This window comes from Lepidochelys kempii, chromosome 7, assembly GCF_965140265.1.
Source record: "Lepidochelys kempii isolate rLepKem1 chromosome 7, rLepKem1.hap2, whole genome shotgun sequence".
Classification (NCBI taxonomy): domain Eukaryota; kingdom Metazoa; phylum Chordata; order Testudines; family Cheloniidae; genus Lepidochelys; species Lepidochelys kempii.
The window spans coordinates 81,685,447-81,700,054 of NC_133262.1; the positions used below are offsets into that span (position 1 = coordinate 81,685,447).

At 41.3% G+C, this 14,608-nt stretch overlaps 1 protein-coding gene across 1 annotated transcript in view; it reads left to right on the forward strand.

Annotated features, from left to right (window-relative positions):
- The window catches only part of MYPN (myopalladin), a 115,152-nt gene that overhangs the window by 86,728 nt on the left and 13,816 nt on the right, over positions 1 to 14,608 (forward strand). The window contains exons 14-18 of the mRNA XM_073353448.1: positions 5,966 to 6,187; positions 6,692 to 6,841; positions 8,300 to 8,379; positions 9,452 to 9,578; positions 11,076 to 11,283. Of these exons, the coding sequence (XP_073209549.1) occupies positions 5,966 to 6,187; positions 6,692 to 6,841; positions 8,300 to 8,379; positions 9,452 to 9,578; positions 11,076 to 11,283 (787 nt within the window). The remainder of the gene's footprint in view (positions 1 to 5,965; positions 6,188 to 6,691; positions 6,842 to 8,299; positions 8,380 to 9,451; positions 9,579 to 11,075; positions 11,284 to 14,608) is intronic.

The following is a 14,608-nucleotide window of genomic DNA, read 5'->3' on the forward strand; positions in this document are numbered from 1 at the left end:
AATGGAAGGCCTTTTGTTGCTTGATATTGACTACTCTGGAGGTTTAAAGAGCAGTAACCATTCCAACAATTCTGCTGTGTTGGGTTGGGTTCTCCTTTGTACTGTAATAACTCAAATGACTATACGAGAGAAGATTCATGTGCTATGCGTTCTTCTTTGTTCCTTTGTTCTTTACTACAATGTGCGTAAAAACCAAGGGTTTATTGGCTTCTGTAGTCCAACTCCCCATCCTCTAAATTTTCAGTTGTGGTCACGCAACTTGCTTACTCCATGAAGACATAACACTCCCCATCCTCATTCAAGTTCCATCTAATTCAACTGTAGCTAAAAGTTGCCTTCTTGAATTCTCCAAATTGTTCATGGATTTACTGTACCTTACTTCTGATCCCATATCCTCTACCTAATCACCTGTTCAATCACCCTATTTTTCCTCCGAGCCCTGTAGCTACACAAATGCACATGACACTTTACAAAACAGTGTAGCCAGGGCACTGCTGAGAGATAAAAGCTGTTGGAAGAGATTTTCTGATGTCCTAAATATACAAAAAACAACATTTTTGTTTAGTGACTCACAGACAACTTCACAATTGTTAATCTGCAACCACAGTTTAAAGGTGAGATAATGGATGCAGGAAAAGATCCCTGATATTAAGGTGTAACTGGAACTAAACCTCCAGTATAGTTTGATTTGACAGGTATGGTACTTGGGGAAGCCATGCCTGGAAAGTAAATGATCAACATAGATCAGAAGTCTCCCTAATACAATGTATTCTGTTCAGATCAAGATACTTATTTGATGGGTTATTCTTTCAACATTCCAAGGAAGGAATGGAAAAGTGCTTAACATACTAGTCTGGGACATGGGAGACCTAGATTCAATGACTTGCTCCACCACAGACTTCCCATATGATGTTGGACAAGTCACTTAGTATCTGTAAAATGGGGAGAACAGTACTTTCCTACCTCTCTGAGGTGTTGTGAGGGTAAATGCAGTAAAAAGAGATTGTCAGCTGCTCAGATACTATGATAAATGGGGACTATATAAGTACTTGAGATACAGTAGAACCTCAGAGTTACGAACTGAACAGTCAACCACACACCTCATTTGGAACCAGAAGTATGCAATCAGGCAACATCAGAGACAACCAAAACCAGCAAATACAGTACAATAGGGCAGTGGTTTTCAAACTGTGGGTTGGTCGCGACCCAGTACTGGGTCGTGGAATGTAAGGCACTGGGTTGCAACAACTCTGGTCAGCACCGCTGACCGGGCCATTAAAAGTGCCCACCTGTACGCTAGTGCCTACCTGTTCTGACACCATGCTGTGCCCCAGAAGTGGCCAGCAGCAAGTCTGGCTCTTAGGTGGGGGGGCCACGGGGCTCCACGTAAGGGCCCAAGCACCAGCTCCACACTCCCATTGGCCAGTTCCTGGCCAATGGGAGCTGGGGGGGGTGGGGTGCCTGCGGGCAAGAGCTGCACGAAGTCGCTTACGTACCTCCGCCTAGGAGCTGGACCTTCTGCTGACTGCTTCTGGGTCACAGTGTGGTCCGCGGTGCCTGGACAGACAGAAAGCCTGCCTCTGCACCCCTGCTGTGCCGCTGACCGGGAGCCGCTCGAGGTAAGCCTGTGCCCCAACCCCGTGCCCCAATCCCCTGCCCTGAGCCCCCCTCAAACCCAGAGCCCCTGTCTGCACCCCAAACCCCTCACCCCAGAGCTTGCACCCCCAGCCCACAGCCCTGACCCTCTCCCACACTCCAGCCCCCTGCCCCAGCCCTGAGCCCCTACCACGCCCCAAACCCCTCTTCCCAGCTCCGTTGGGTCGCAGGCTTCAACAATTTTCTTCAACTGGATCACCAGAAAAAAAGTTTGAAAACCACTGCAATAGTGTGTTAAATGTAAACAACTAAAAAAAGGGGGGAAAGCAGCATTTTTTCTCCTGCATAGTAAAGTTTCAAAGCTGCTTTAAGTCAGTGTTCAGTCGTAAACTTTTGAAAGAACAACCATAACGTTTTGTTCAGAGTTGAGAACATTTCAGAGTTACTAACAACCTCCATTCCCAAGGTGTTCATAACTCTGAGATGCTACTGTAGATAGATTTCTTCCTAACAGCATGTTACGAAGCAACATATTGTGCTAGTTTCTGATCATAAGCCATAAGTCAAAAAATCAATATCCCTTGAGCAAAATAAAAGGAAAAGGAAGAGAAAATGTTTCCCAATGTTTCTATAAATCTAGCCAAATACTCTGAAGTATGTGCCTTCCTACTTTAAAGTTATGCTGTAACAAACCTCAATGTCAGGACACAATTGTATCATTTGTGGGGAAAGTAAAGTGTGTGATAGGTATATGATCATGATCCCTTGAAATATGTTTACTTATGCTAAACAAACAATCTGTTCCACCTTGTATTTACCTGTGACACTCTGAATACTTTCCCCAGACCTGAAGAAGAGCTCTGTGTGGCTCAAAAGCTTGTCTCTGTGACCAACAGAAGCAGGTCCAATAAAAGACATGACCTCACCCACCTTGTCTCTCAAAGGAAATACAGGATGTCAAGACCAAGAAAAAAATTCTGTTCTGGTGGTAGACAAGCTATTTGTCCAGTTTGAAACCAGACAGTCCTGTTTTCATATGGTTTGTGCCTGTCTGATACTAGACATGGTTTTGTCTGGTATCATACACGAAGGATGCCATTTTCCAGAGAACACCCCTCTGCCCCCACTGGCATGACCTCACATGCACCGTGTGTGTGAGGTCACGCTGGGTAGGGTGGGGCAGTACACTCTGAACAATGGCATCCTCTGTGCAATTTGTGAGAGGTCATGCTGGCAAGGGTGGAGAGGTCACGTAGGTCGGGGTGGGGAGAACCAAGAGAATGTCCTATATTCTGGAGATGCATCAGTGGCCATCCTGTGGGGCCTTAGACAAACTAGTAATAACGTCTTCAGGTCTTGGGAGATGGTGGGGGGAGTCTGCACAAGTGTTTGCTCTCTGCTCTCAGGAGCTACCTGAAGAATTCCAAAGAAGCCCTTAGAAGTTCTCACAGCAAATTTCAAATCTAAGAAGAATGATATGAGATATCAGAAAAGTGTGGACATGGAAAAAAAGAGAAATATCTGCTTAGAATCACAGCTTATGAGAGAAACTGGTGTATCTGAATTTGGATGATTTAATTTATGAGTAATTCCAGGAAAACGGGAGATGACTATGAAGCATTTTAATGCCAAGGTTATTTCTTAAAATACACAAATCACTCTCTGATTTCATATGGAATCTGCCCCCACACAGTCCTGTTTCCAACACCAGAAAAAACAATTGAATGCTTAACTTCCCCGTAGACATGTACAAAGGCCAAGACCTGTAGTCTGCTGGAAAACATGATAAACTTGGTAAATCTGAAATCAGAGTAACTCCTGATTTATGCTAGTGTAACAGATTAGAATTTGGCCTGTCATATAGTGATGTGCTAAGACACGCTTTGTGAAAGAAAAAACTAAACAAGATGAAATTCAGTCAGGATGTAGAGTAACAGCCGTGTTAGTCTGTATTCGCAAAAAGAAAAGGAGTACTTGTGGCACCTTAGAGACTAACCAATTTATTTGAGCATAAGCTTTTGTGAGCTACAGCTCACTTCATCGGATGCAGCCGATGAAGTGAGCTGTAGCTCACAAAAGCTTATGCTCAAATAAATTGGTTAGTCTCTAAGGTGCCACAAGTACTCCTTTTCTTTTTGCGAGCAATGTTGTATTCAGCTTGCCAGATGGTGGTGAGCCATAGGGTAAATCTTAACCAACCATTACAGCAGGTAACACCATCTTGCACAATACCACAGACTTGTGGGCTCAGGAACTCTGATCTGGCTGTGTGGTGTTCACTGCAGGGGAGGGAGACAAAAATGTGTTTCCCCCACCTTTCTGCTCCCTCAGCTCCATTCTGGGTTAGCCAGTTCAGCATCCCACATAAGTTAGAGAAGTCTGAAGGCTGTAGTGTGCACGGGCTGGTAACTGTATCTTAGGGCATCAGAATGTACAGTATCCCTCCTCAGCCACACACCCTCATATCCCCACCATGCCCCCGACACTGGGTTGTTAGGACAGGGGAGTGATGAGCCAGATCTATGCCAGCCAGGGATTCCCTTACACAGGGAAATCTATAACTAGCCTAGTAAGGCAGTTCCTGTGGTACAAGGAGGGCTGGGCAGTGGAGAAGGAGCCTACGGTCTGTAGGTAGCAACTTTTAACGACCACAAAAAGGAGAGTCCTTCTAGCTGAGTAAAAGGAACTGTGCTGCACTTCTTATCTGACAGGCGATCTTTGCTTATCTTGCACATGAGGGTATTAACGTAAGTCATGTGGGGTGTTAAGAGGGTTGATTCATAAATATTTGTAAATCTTTAGAGGGAAGATGCTTTAGAAATTCAAGTATTATTATCCTGAATAAAGAAAAATCATCACTATCTTTTCAGAAATACTTAATTTCTGAAGTATGTCTCTTAGGGTCTTGGAACCTTTCCTTACTGAATATTCTTAGATCAAAGCAGCCTGTATTTTATCACAGTTCCAGTCCCTGTTTGCAGGCAGTTAAAACTCAGTTTTGATGACACACATCTGCGTCAGAAATAGGATAAGGACAGAATCTATTCCCAGTGAAATCAATGGCAAAAACTACTATGGACTTCAACAGAAGCAGGAGCAATGGTGTATTTTCGCCTAGGCCGACAAATTTGCAGGGGTGGCAAATTTATAATAGCAGCATTTTTGTAATCGAGGCATTTTTGCACACGCCCACTGGCTGTTGGATGCCTGTATCGTCGTTTGTTCATATTGTAATTGCCCACCAAACTGAAGCATCAGTGACGCCGCGATTCTACCAATCATAGCGCGTATTAAAACCACCCATGACAGCACGACGCCATTTAGTAAACATACTTGCGACAATCCTAAGTGTTAATAATATGACCGGAAGGAAGAAATTAACCGGTTCTCAGTTAAAAATAAATGCTATACAAAAGAAAGAAAGAGAAAATCAAATGATAGCAAAAATGCACAAAATAGATTCCTTTGTTGTATCAGTTAGTATGGTTCACAAGTTCATATGGGGAGCGGCAAAATCATTAATCCGCCACTGAGTAGGAGACATATCTTTGTGTCAAATAGAGAGGAGGCTGACGCTGTATGTACAGATCTCATAATAAGAGAAGTTTTGGATAGACTTCTCATTGGCATTGAGAGGAAGGTGCAGCTGAGCAATTTGTGAGTCTTTCCATTGACTTCAGTGGCTTTGGATCAGGCCCTTAATGATTCAAACAGATTATAACTGGTTGTTCACACTGGAATGGTCACTGTTGCACCATATATTTTATCATCGAAAGACCAGTTTCAAACTTACATTTTTACATCATGGGCCAGATTGTGCTCCCAGTTACACCAGTGCAAATCCAAAGTAATTCCACTGGTCAAGATTTTGGCAGTAAGGTAAGTAAACCCGAAAATGTTTCATATTTTTTAATCTTGATATCTTTGTCTTTTGGCAGCTATACTTTCGTTTATTTAAGTATGAATTAAATTATTACACAAAAAGGCAGTACTTCGTATATTTAGCAGGCTATTAGTTCTGGAAAACACCCTTGAAAATCGCAGTCTACTCTTTCAGTGTGCCACATTCTCGAGAGAGGCCTAAAGGAGTTATGTGCACAGCTCCCATTGAAGAGGTGCAACTCCCTTTGACAAATCTCAGTCTTAGTCTCATTTTCATGAAACATACACACCGAAGTTACAATAAGAGCCTGTGGGTGCACATATTGGTGTATACTGCTGCACAATGCACCAGTTCACCTACTGTTGGGGTTAGGGTTTTTTAGGTTTTCAGGTCTTTTAGATGACATTTGGTTTAAGACAACAAGTGACTGGAAATACCTTTGAGTGTAATAGTGTTCTTCAGATCACTGCCAATATAATTCTGCAGGAATACAAGATTTCAAGCTTTGAACAGAGGTTGATGAATGAAATAGAGTTTCGCCTGGAACGCACCCCAGTGGATGAATCAGATGAGGAAATCCAACATGATGAAATACCTATGGGCAAGTGCATAGCACCCATCTTTGACAAGAGACTCAAGCATTTTCGGGTCATGGAAGGATCTCCTATTACATTCACCTGCAAAATTGTTGGAATACCCATACCCAAGGTAGGTGATGCTTATAGTCAGATGGACAGAAATAAAGGGTACTTACCATTAATTCCAGTATATCACTTCTGCAGACCCTCACTCCCAAGACTGTTGTTCTGCATAGGTAGTTCTCAAAGTAATCAGTAAAGCAGTTAATATAGCAACATCTCCCCACTACTACTTAGTGAAAGTCAGCCCTAAGTGATCTGTATGGACTGATCTCCAGATCTCTTTTGATCAAAGGAAAACAAAACTTGACAAAAATATTAAGGTCTGATTCAGTCTCATATACGTGGGCTGATTTGATGAGATGTCTAGCAGTGCACATACTCATACAGCCAAGATAACAGTTCTGTAATGTTAACTTACATTACCCCAATACTGAAACATTCAGTCGTTTATTTTAAATGTGCGGTAGCAAATGTTCAGCAAACACATTTTACTCTTATCTGCAGATTGCCTTGTCACTATTCAACTGCAAAACAAATTTAAATAGCTGTTTTTCTTTATGATCACTTTCAGGTATATTGGTTCAAGGATGGCAAGCAGATTTCAAAGAAAAATGAACATTGCAAAATGAAGAGAGAGGGAGATGGAACATGTTCTCTACACATTGAAGCTACTACTAATGATGATGATGGAAACTATACAATAATGGCGGCAAATCCTCAAGTAAGGGAATTTTTTCTTTCCAAATGCGTGTTTTTTTTCCAGTTTAGAAAGATAAGTAATTAGGAACATAAGAATTGCCATACCGGATGAGACCAGTGGTTCATTTAGTCCAGCAATCTGTTTGTGACAATGGCTAGAACCAGATGCGTAGAAGCAGCCACGTAGTAGACAGTTATGGAAAACTTGCCTATGCTCTTACTCATTTCCTCCCTAAATTAAACGGTCACAATCAGTTTCCCTTTATATGAACGTGTGTCTGTGCCTCTAATCATTTTTGGTCACCCATTCCAAATATCTTCTATTTCTGCTATATCTTTTTTGAGACAAGGTGATAGGAAATGGATGCAATATTTCAGGTGGGAGCAATATTTATATAAATGCCATTATAATATTTTCAGTATTAGTTTTTGTTCCATTCTTTATACATTCTAATATTTTGTTTTCTTTTTCAACAACTGCTGTAAATTGACCACAGATCAGTGCATAATGAGGTTTGCATGTGACCTGTTTAAAAATTGTAAATCTAAAACATTACCTTTGTTTTGCTCAAAATTTCCCATCTATTCTTAGCAAGTTTCACTATTATAGTTTTACTATAAATATTTTTGATTATATAGTCCCCAAACCAGATAGATTAAGTTGTTATGGTGCATTTGCTTAAAGTAACATGATAGTTGACAACAGCTTGATTCTCCACTCTGTTACTGCAGTTTTGTGTTCGTGGAATGATATTGAAGTCAATCGAATTACACTGGTGTAAAAGTACTTGTGGCACCTTAGAGACTAACAAATTTATTTGAGCATAAGCTTTCGTGAGCTGTAATATTTGTTAGTCTCTAAGGTGCCACAAGTATTCCTTTTCTTTTTGTGGATACAGACTAACACGGCTGCTACTTTGAAAACTGGCGTAAAACGGGTTGAACCTATGGTGGGTCTAGCAAAGCAGAGTAGAGTTCTATGTGTGGACAACAGTTGTGTTGTCAAATACATGTTCTTTGATTGACAAATGTCTGGTGAGGATGAGGTTAGCCACACAGTTGGTGGGTTCCTTTGTTTGTGTTTTACTCTATAAAGATAGAACTGCTATAATTTATATATAGTGGACCAAATTCATCCCTGGTGTAATTCTAGGCTTGTATGATCTTTCCTTTATTTCATTGACTTGTATGGATTTGATTTCAGTAGATTTACCCTGTTCCAGTAGAGCTACACAGGAGATGAACTTGGACCCTTAAATGTTAATGTACTTTGAAAGATGTGAAATTGTAAATTGTTTTGTGGCACTTCCCAGTACTTAAGTAATACTGTTTTATTAAAGATATTATATAAAAGCCCAGTAGTACATTCACAGTTTAAAATATATTAGTTCTGTAATGTACTGTAGAGGATCAAACACTTGTAATGAAGAATTGAACGAGTAGTTAACTGACAATTGATTCTATTTCCATTGTTTTTTAGGGAAGAATCAGTTGTTCTGGCCACTTGATGGTTCAGACTGTTCCCATGCGTGGCCGATTAACAACTACTCAGTCTCATAGGTAAGATGAAGTACAATACCAGAATCATACAGTTTTGCTTTACTGAGGTTGCCATTTTGACCCAGAATATTTTTCAGGTTGAGTGATTTACTTGAATTTCTTGGTGCTGATTGGTCCAGAGCCATAGAATTTTATGGGCATGGTTAAAATTTGCTATCTGTCCCAACATTATCTGCTCATCTTTTGATCCTTCATTGATATGTTGGTGTAATTTAGTTTCTAGAGGGTTTGCACTTAGCAGATTAATTGAGGAAGGATGGTCTGTGACCAAAAGCACAGAACTTTGAGTTGGTGAGTGAAATCCTGGCTCCATTGAAGTCAAAGGCAAAACTCCCACTGTCTTCAATGGGAGCAAGATTTCACCTAGAGGATCCAAGTTCCATTCCTGCTCCTGCCATGGACTTCCTGTGTTAATGCGTTCAAATCACTCAGGTCAAGGTTTTCAAATGTTACCAGTGAATTTGGGTGCCAGACTGGAGGCACCCTAAAGTGACTTGATTTTCAGAAACTGCTGAGCACCCACCTTCTGAAAATCAAGCCCCTTTAATGTGTCTCAATTTGGACACTCAACATCACTGGTCATTTTTTAAAATTTGGCTTCAGCCCCCCCGTCTGTATCTCACTCTCCACATCTGTAAAATGAGGATAATAATGCTTCCCTACCTCCCTAGTTGTGGGGTTTAATTCACGAATGTCAATACAGTGTTTGATATCATCAGGTGGAAGGTACTAATTAAATACAAAGTATTATTATTACAGTTAGTTAATCACAATTGCAATGGAGTTAGTGGAAATGGATGGAATAATAAAAATAAATTCTGCCAGAAAAATATGGAATGACTTAGGAATCCAGTTTTACTTACTAAATTAAAAGTTCATTTGATAATCCTAACAAATCTAAAATATGCACTCATTATATTGTACTTAATGCTTTTCTTTGTACACCTGTTCTGGTCATTACTTTTTGGACCTAAATATCTGTTGATCATTTTCTACAGTTTGAGCCCCATACCAAATTTTAGGAAAATAATTTATATTTCTTCCAAGCACATACTGCAGTTTTGTATTGCAGAGCAAGGTCCCGTGTGCAAGAAGGAGATAAAGAACCACTACAAGAACGCTTTTTCCGGCCATATTTTTTGCAGGCACCTGGAGACATGGTAGCTCATGAGGGGCGACTTTGTAGACTGGACTGTAAGGTATTTTCATGGCTCACTCTTACTCTCTCTGTATACATACTGGAAGCTATCTTCTTTAATAGGCGTTCTTCAATACTTTCTTCTAATATTTAATGCCTTTCTTGTGTTTGTTCTCTCATTTCTTACTACCACTCTGTCTGAGCTTCAGGTGTTTTCTACGTAGCACATGCCAAATGGAATGAAAAACGCTGTATAAATTTCACCAAAACTAGAAGGCTCATTTACAACAGAGTTCATACAATTTATGTGGCTTAGTTTCTAACAGCCTTTTAGCAGAGTGGCAAACTGAAGGAACTTCCATAGAGATGTAGGGCTCCTCTGCTGAGTCATTGAGTCATCCTGTAAACAGGTGCTTGAACACACCCACATATAGCTATAAAAGTGGGGCAGAAATGATTGAAGATACTGTATGCTGTTCATTCCAAGGTTCATACTGTATTTTATTGATAGTAAGAAGACTAATATTTTTAGAAAAATGCAACAGAGCCTCGATCATTCCCTCTTTCTCTCAAGGGCACAGAGAAGAAAAACTCCCAACCTACTGACCCATGCTCCCAACTCTGAGGAGTTGTGGGTCACAGTGATTAGTGTCTGCCCAAATGAGCTAAGCAGTGGTATAGCATTTGTGCAGAACCCAGGGACTTTTAAGCAATTCATAGCCTCCACCATTCCAGATCTGAGGATGTACACACACACAAACACGCACACTGCTGACACGAGTCCCATTACCATGCAAGTAGCTCTTCCATAGCCCTGAAAGGAGTAGAAGACAGAGTGGAAGTTATAGCCCATTTTGAGTGAATTTTCCTTAGGAATAATTCAGAGTTTAGTAGGTGAGCATGCCACAGTGGCTGGTTACTCTCTACCACTGCTCTCCTACCAGTGCTTGTGGGGACCTAAAAGCAAAGTGGAGATTTCACAAGATTGGAGAAAAGTAATCTCCACGCCAGGTAGGTTCGATTTCCCTTCTCCAATTTGTGGAATTTGGACATTTGCCTCTCTCCATTGAAGGGAAGCTTTTGACCCTGAGTGAGCACCTATCTCTAATGGAACAATCCTATAGAATGTAATTGAGGTATAAAATAATCATATTAACTGACAAAATTCTATTGTGTGTTGATTTAAGCCTTCTACAGAAATACCTCATTCTGTATTATTAAATTCTATGTGTTTCAAGTGAGTTCTGTAGAACCCAGTTGATTTCATCCCTATTAAATTCTACAAAAGTTCGGATCTAGTGTTTTGGTTTCAGCCAATCACAATCTGAAAACAAGCAGAATACTAACATTTTGCTTTTTATAAATCTTATTTGTGGAACAAATTTTTTTCCTGGAAATAATCACCAACAGCAGTTAGCAGTTCTATCTCTGGCCTCACTTTCTATTCTACATTCTCATGTACATCATTCATATGTTATCTTAAGATAGTTAATTTATTGGGTTGTTGAATTTGTGTGTCAGTCTGTCACTTCTCTTTAGCTGTTTCATTGTCTGTTAGGTGAGTGGGTTACCAACTCCAGACCTGATGTGGCTTCTGAATGGCAAACCTGTATTACCAGATAGCACTCACAAGATGTTGGTCAGAGAGACTGGTGTTCACTCTTTGCTTATTGATCCTCTCACACAAAATGATGCTGGAACTTATACTTGCATTGCAACCAACAAAACAGGACAAAATTCATTTAGCCTGGAGCTCAGTGTTGTAGGTAAGACTTACTGAAAGGTTTTAACAAAAGACTATGTACAGTATGATACTGTAATTACTTGTATCTATTACTTTGTATGTATTGAGACTGAGTCTCCTCTCACGCCACTGTACGTCAAAAGTAACTCCATTGCAGTCAGTGGAATTACACCAGTGTAAAACTGATATAAAGAAGAGAATCAAATCCAGTGCTTCCTTTGTAGAGGTATTCCAGTTGTTCCTTCAGGGCTGTGATGAGTCTATACAGTATCTATGTGCAAACCCCTGCCGATTCATCCATAATCTTTTTCTTTTTCAGTCCCTGCCTTCATACATTGCTGTTCTCGATCTCTTCCCCAGGAAAGACATAGTCTTGGGTTTTAAAAATACTCTATGGCCTCCCTACCATGTCACAGTTACAGTTTTATTAGTTTAAAAAAATATTTAAATGTAAAAATGCTGAATGCTACTCATTTTATTTAATAAGCCTGATGAAACCTGAGCAGCCATGGTAAAAGTGCTGTTGAAATCCACATCTCCAGCACTCATTTCCTGCAATGGTAGCATGTTTGGACCCCATATATACATTCATCTATAGAAAAAAATCAGTTCTTTATATGATTTTCAGTACATTCCCTTAAGGATCTTGGATCTTAAACAGGTTGGTAATCTTTCTTTAGAAAATAAAATCACAACCTGTTAAGGCCGTGTCTACACAACCAATTTTTGTCAACAAAAGTTATGTCAACACCCAAAAGTCAACATGTAGACTCCCTCCTCAGGCCCTATACTACCAGCACTCCTAGCTATCTTCAAGACACCACTGACTTCCTGAGGAAACTACAATCCATCGGTGATCTTCCTTAAAACACCATCCTGGCTACTATGGATGTAGAAGCCCTCTACACCAACATTCCACGTAAAGATGGACTACAAGCCGTCAGGAACAGTATCCCCAATAACATCACGACAAACCTGGTGGCTGAACTTTGTGACTTTGTCCTCACCCACAACTATTTCACATTTGGGGACAATGTATACCTTCAAATCAGCGGCACTGCTATGGGTACCCGCATGGCCCCACAGTATGCCAACATTTTTATGGCTGACTTAGAACAATGCTTCCTCAGCTCTCGTCCCCTAATGCCCCTACTCTACTTGTGCTACACTGATGACATCTTCATCATTTGGATCCATGGAAAAGAAGCCCTTGAAGAATTCCACCATGATTTCATAGAATCATAGAATATTTCAACAATTTCCATCCCACCGTCAACCTCAGCCCGGACCAGTCCACACAAGAGATCCACTTCCTGGACACTACGGTGATAATAAGCGATGGTCACATAAACACCACCCTATATGGGAAACCTACTGACCGCTATTCCTACCTACATGCCTCCAGCTTTCATCCAGACCACACCACACGATCCATTGTCTTCAGGCAAGCCCTACGATATAACCACATTTGCTCCAACCCCTCAGACAGAGACAAACACCTACAAGATCTCTATCAAGCGTTCTTACAACTACAATACCCACCAGCTGAAGTGAAGAAACAGATTGACAGAGCCAGAAGAGTACCCAGAAGTTACCTACTACAGGACAGGCCCAACAAATAAAATAACAGAACACCATTAGCTATCACCTTCAGCCCCCAACTAAAACCTCTCCAACGCATCATCAAGGATCTACAACCTATCCTGAAGGACAACCCATCACTCTCACAGATCTTGGGAGATGGGCCAGTCCTTGCTTACAGACAGCCCCCCAACCTGAAGCAAATACTCACCAGCATCCACACACCACACAACAGAACCACTAACCCAGGAACCTATCCTTGCAACAAAGCCCGTTGCCAATTGTGTCCACATATCTATTCAGGGGACACCATCATAGGGCCTAATCACATCAGCCACACTATCAGAGGCTCATTCACCTGCACATCTACCAATGTGATATATGCCATCATGTGCCAGCAATGCCCCTCTGCCATGTACATTGGCCAAACTGGACAGTCTCTACGTAAAAGAATCAATGGACACAAATCAGACGTCAAGAATTATAACGTTCAAAAACCAGTCGGAGAACACTTCAATCTCTTTGGTCACTCGATTACAGACCTAAAAGTGGCAATTCTTCAACAAAAAAACTTCAAAAACAGACTCCGAGAGACTGCTGAATTGGAATTAATTTGCAAACTGGATACAATTAATTTAGGCTTGAATAAAGACTGGGAGTGGATGGGTTATTACACAAAGTAAAACTATTTTCCCATGTTTATTCCCCACCCCATCCCCACTGTTCCTCAGATGTTCTTGTCAACTGCTGGAAATGGCCCACCTTGATTATCACTACAAAAGGTCCCCCCCCCCGCCCGCTCTCCTGCTGGTAATAGCTCACCTTACCTGATCACTCTCATTACAGTGTGTATGGTAACACCCATTGTTTCATGTTCTCTGTGTATATAAATCTCCCCACTGTATTTTCTACAGAATGCATCTGATGAAGTGAGCTTTAGCTCACGAAAGCTTATGCTCAAATAAATTGGTTAGTCTCTAAGGTGCCACAAGTACTCCTTTTCTTTTTGCGGATACAGACTAACACAGCTGCTACTCTGAAACCTGTCATAATAAAAATCTGAATTTCATGTTCTCACTTGCTCCCTCTGTCAGCAGATCGCATACACATTGGGGGCTCCATCGTCAACAGTATGAGCATTGCACTGTGGGTACCTATTCCACAGCCCAGCTCAACACCTTCTGTTACTAGGTGTTGTGGGAAGGCAGAACGGATCGCGGCACATCTTGAGACCTGGCTAAATGTCCTGTGATGCATTGCTTTGTGTCCCAGCACTCCATTGACTTCCGGCTTTATTTCACGGCATTTTTGCAACAGCCATTCTCTGCTGTGCACCCCAGCATCTTTGTGAGAAGGGATGGATCCCGCACTGCTCTCCTATTCTCTGTTAACTGTCATGAAGACATTGCAGATGGCAGTGCAGTTAATCGTCAAGTTCCTAACTGAAGAAGACTCACAGGCACCCGACATTCTGCATGACATGAATAGGAGCAACTTTAGATTGCTTTTGGCATTCACAGAGCAGCTGCATAGGGTAGACCATCACTTTTGGGCTCAGGAAACAAGCACTAAATGGTGGGATCGTATCATCATGCAGGTATGGTCTCAAGAGTAGCGGCTACGGCACTTTCAGATGTGGAAAGCCACTTTCCTAGAACTGTGTGTGGTGCAAGACACCAGAATGAGAACTGCCCCCTCGGTAGAGAAGCATGTGGCAATTGCTGTGTGGAAGCTGGCAACTCCAAACTGCTACCGGTCAGCTGAGA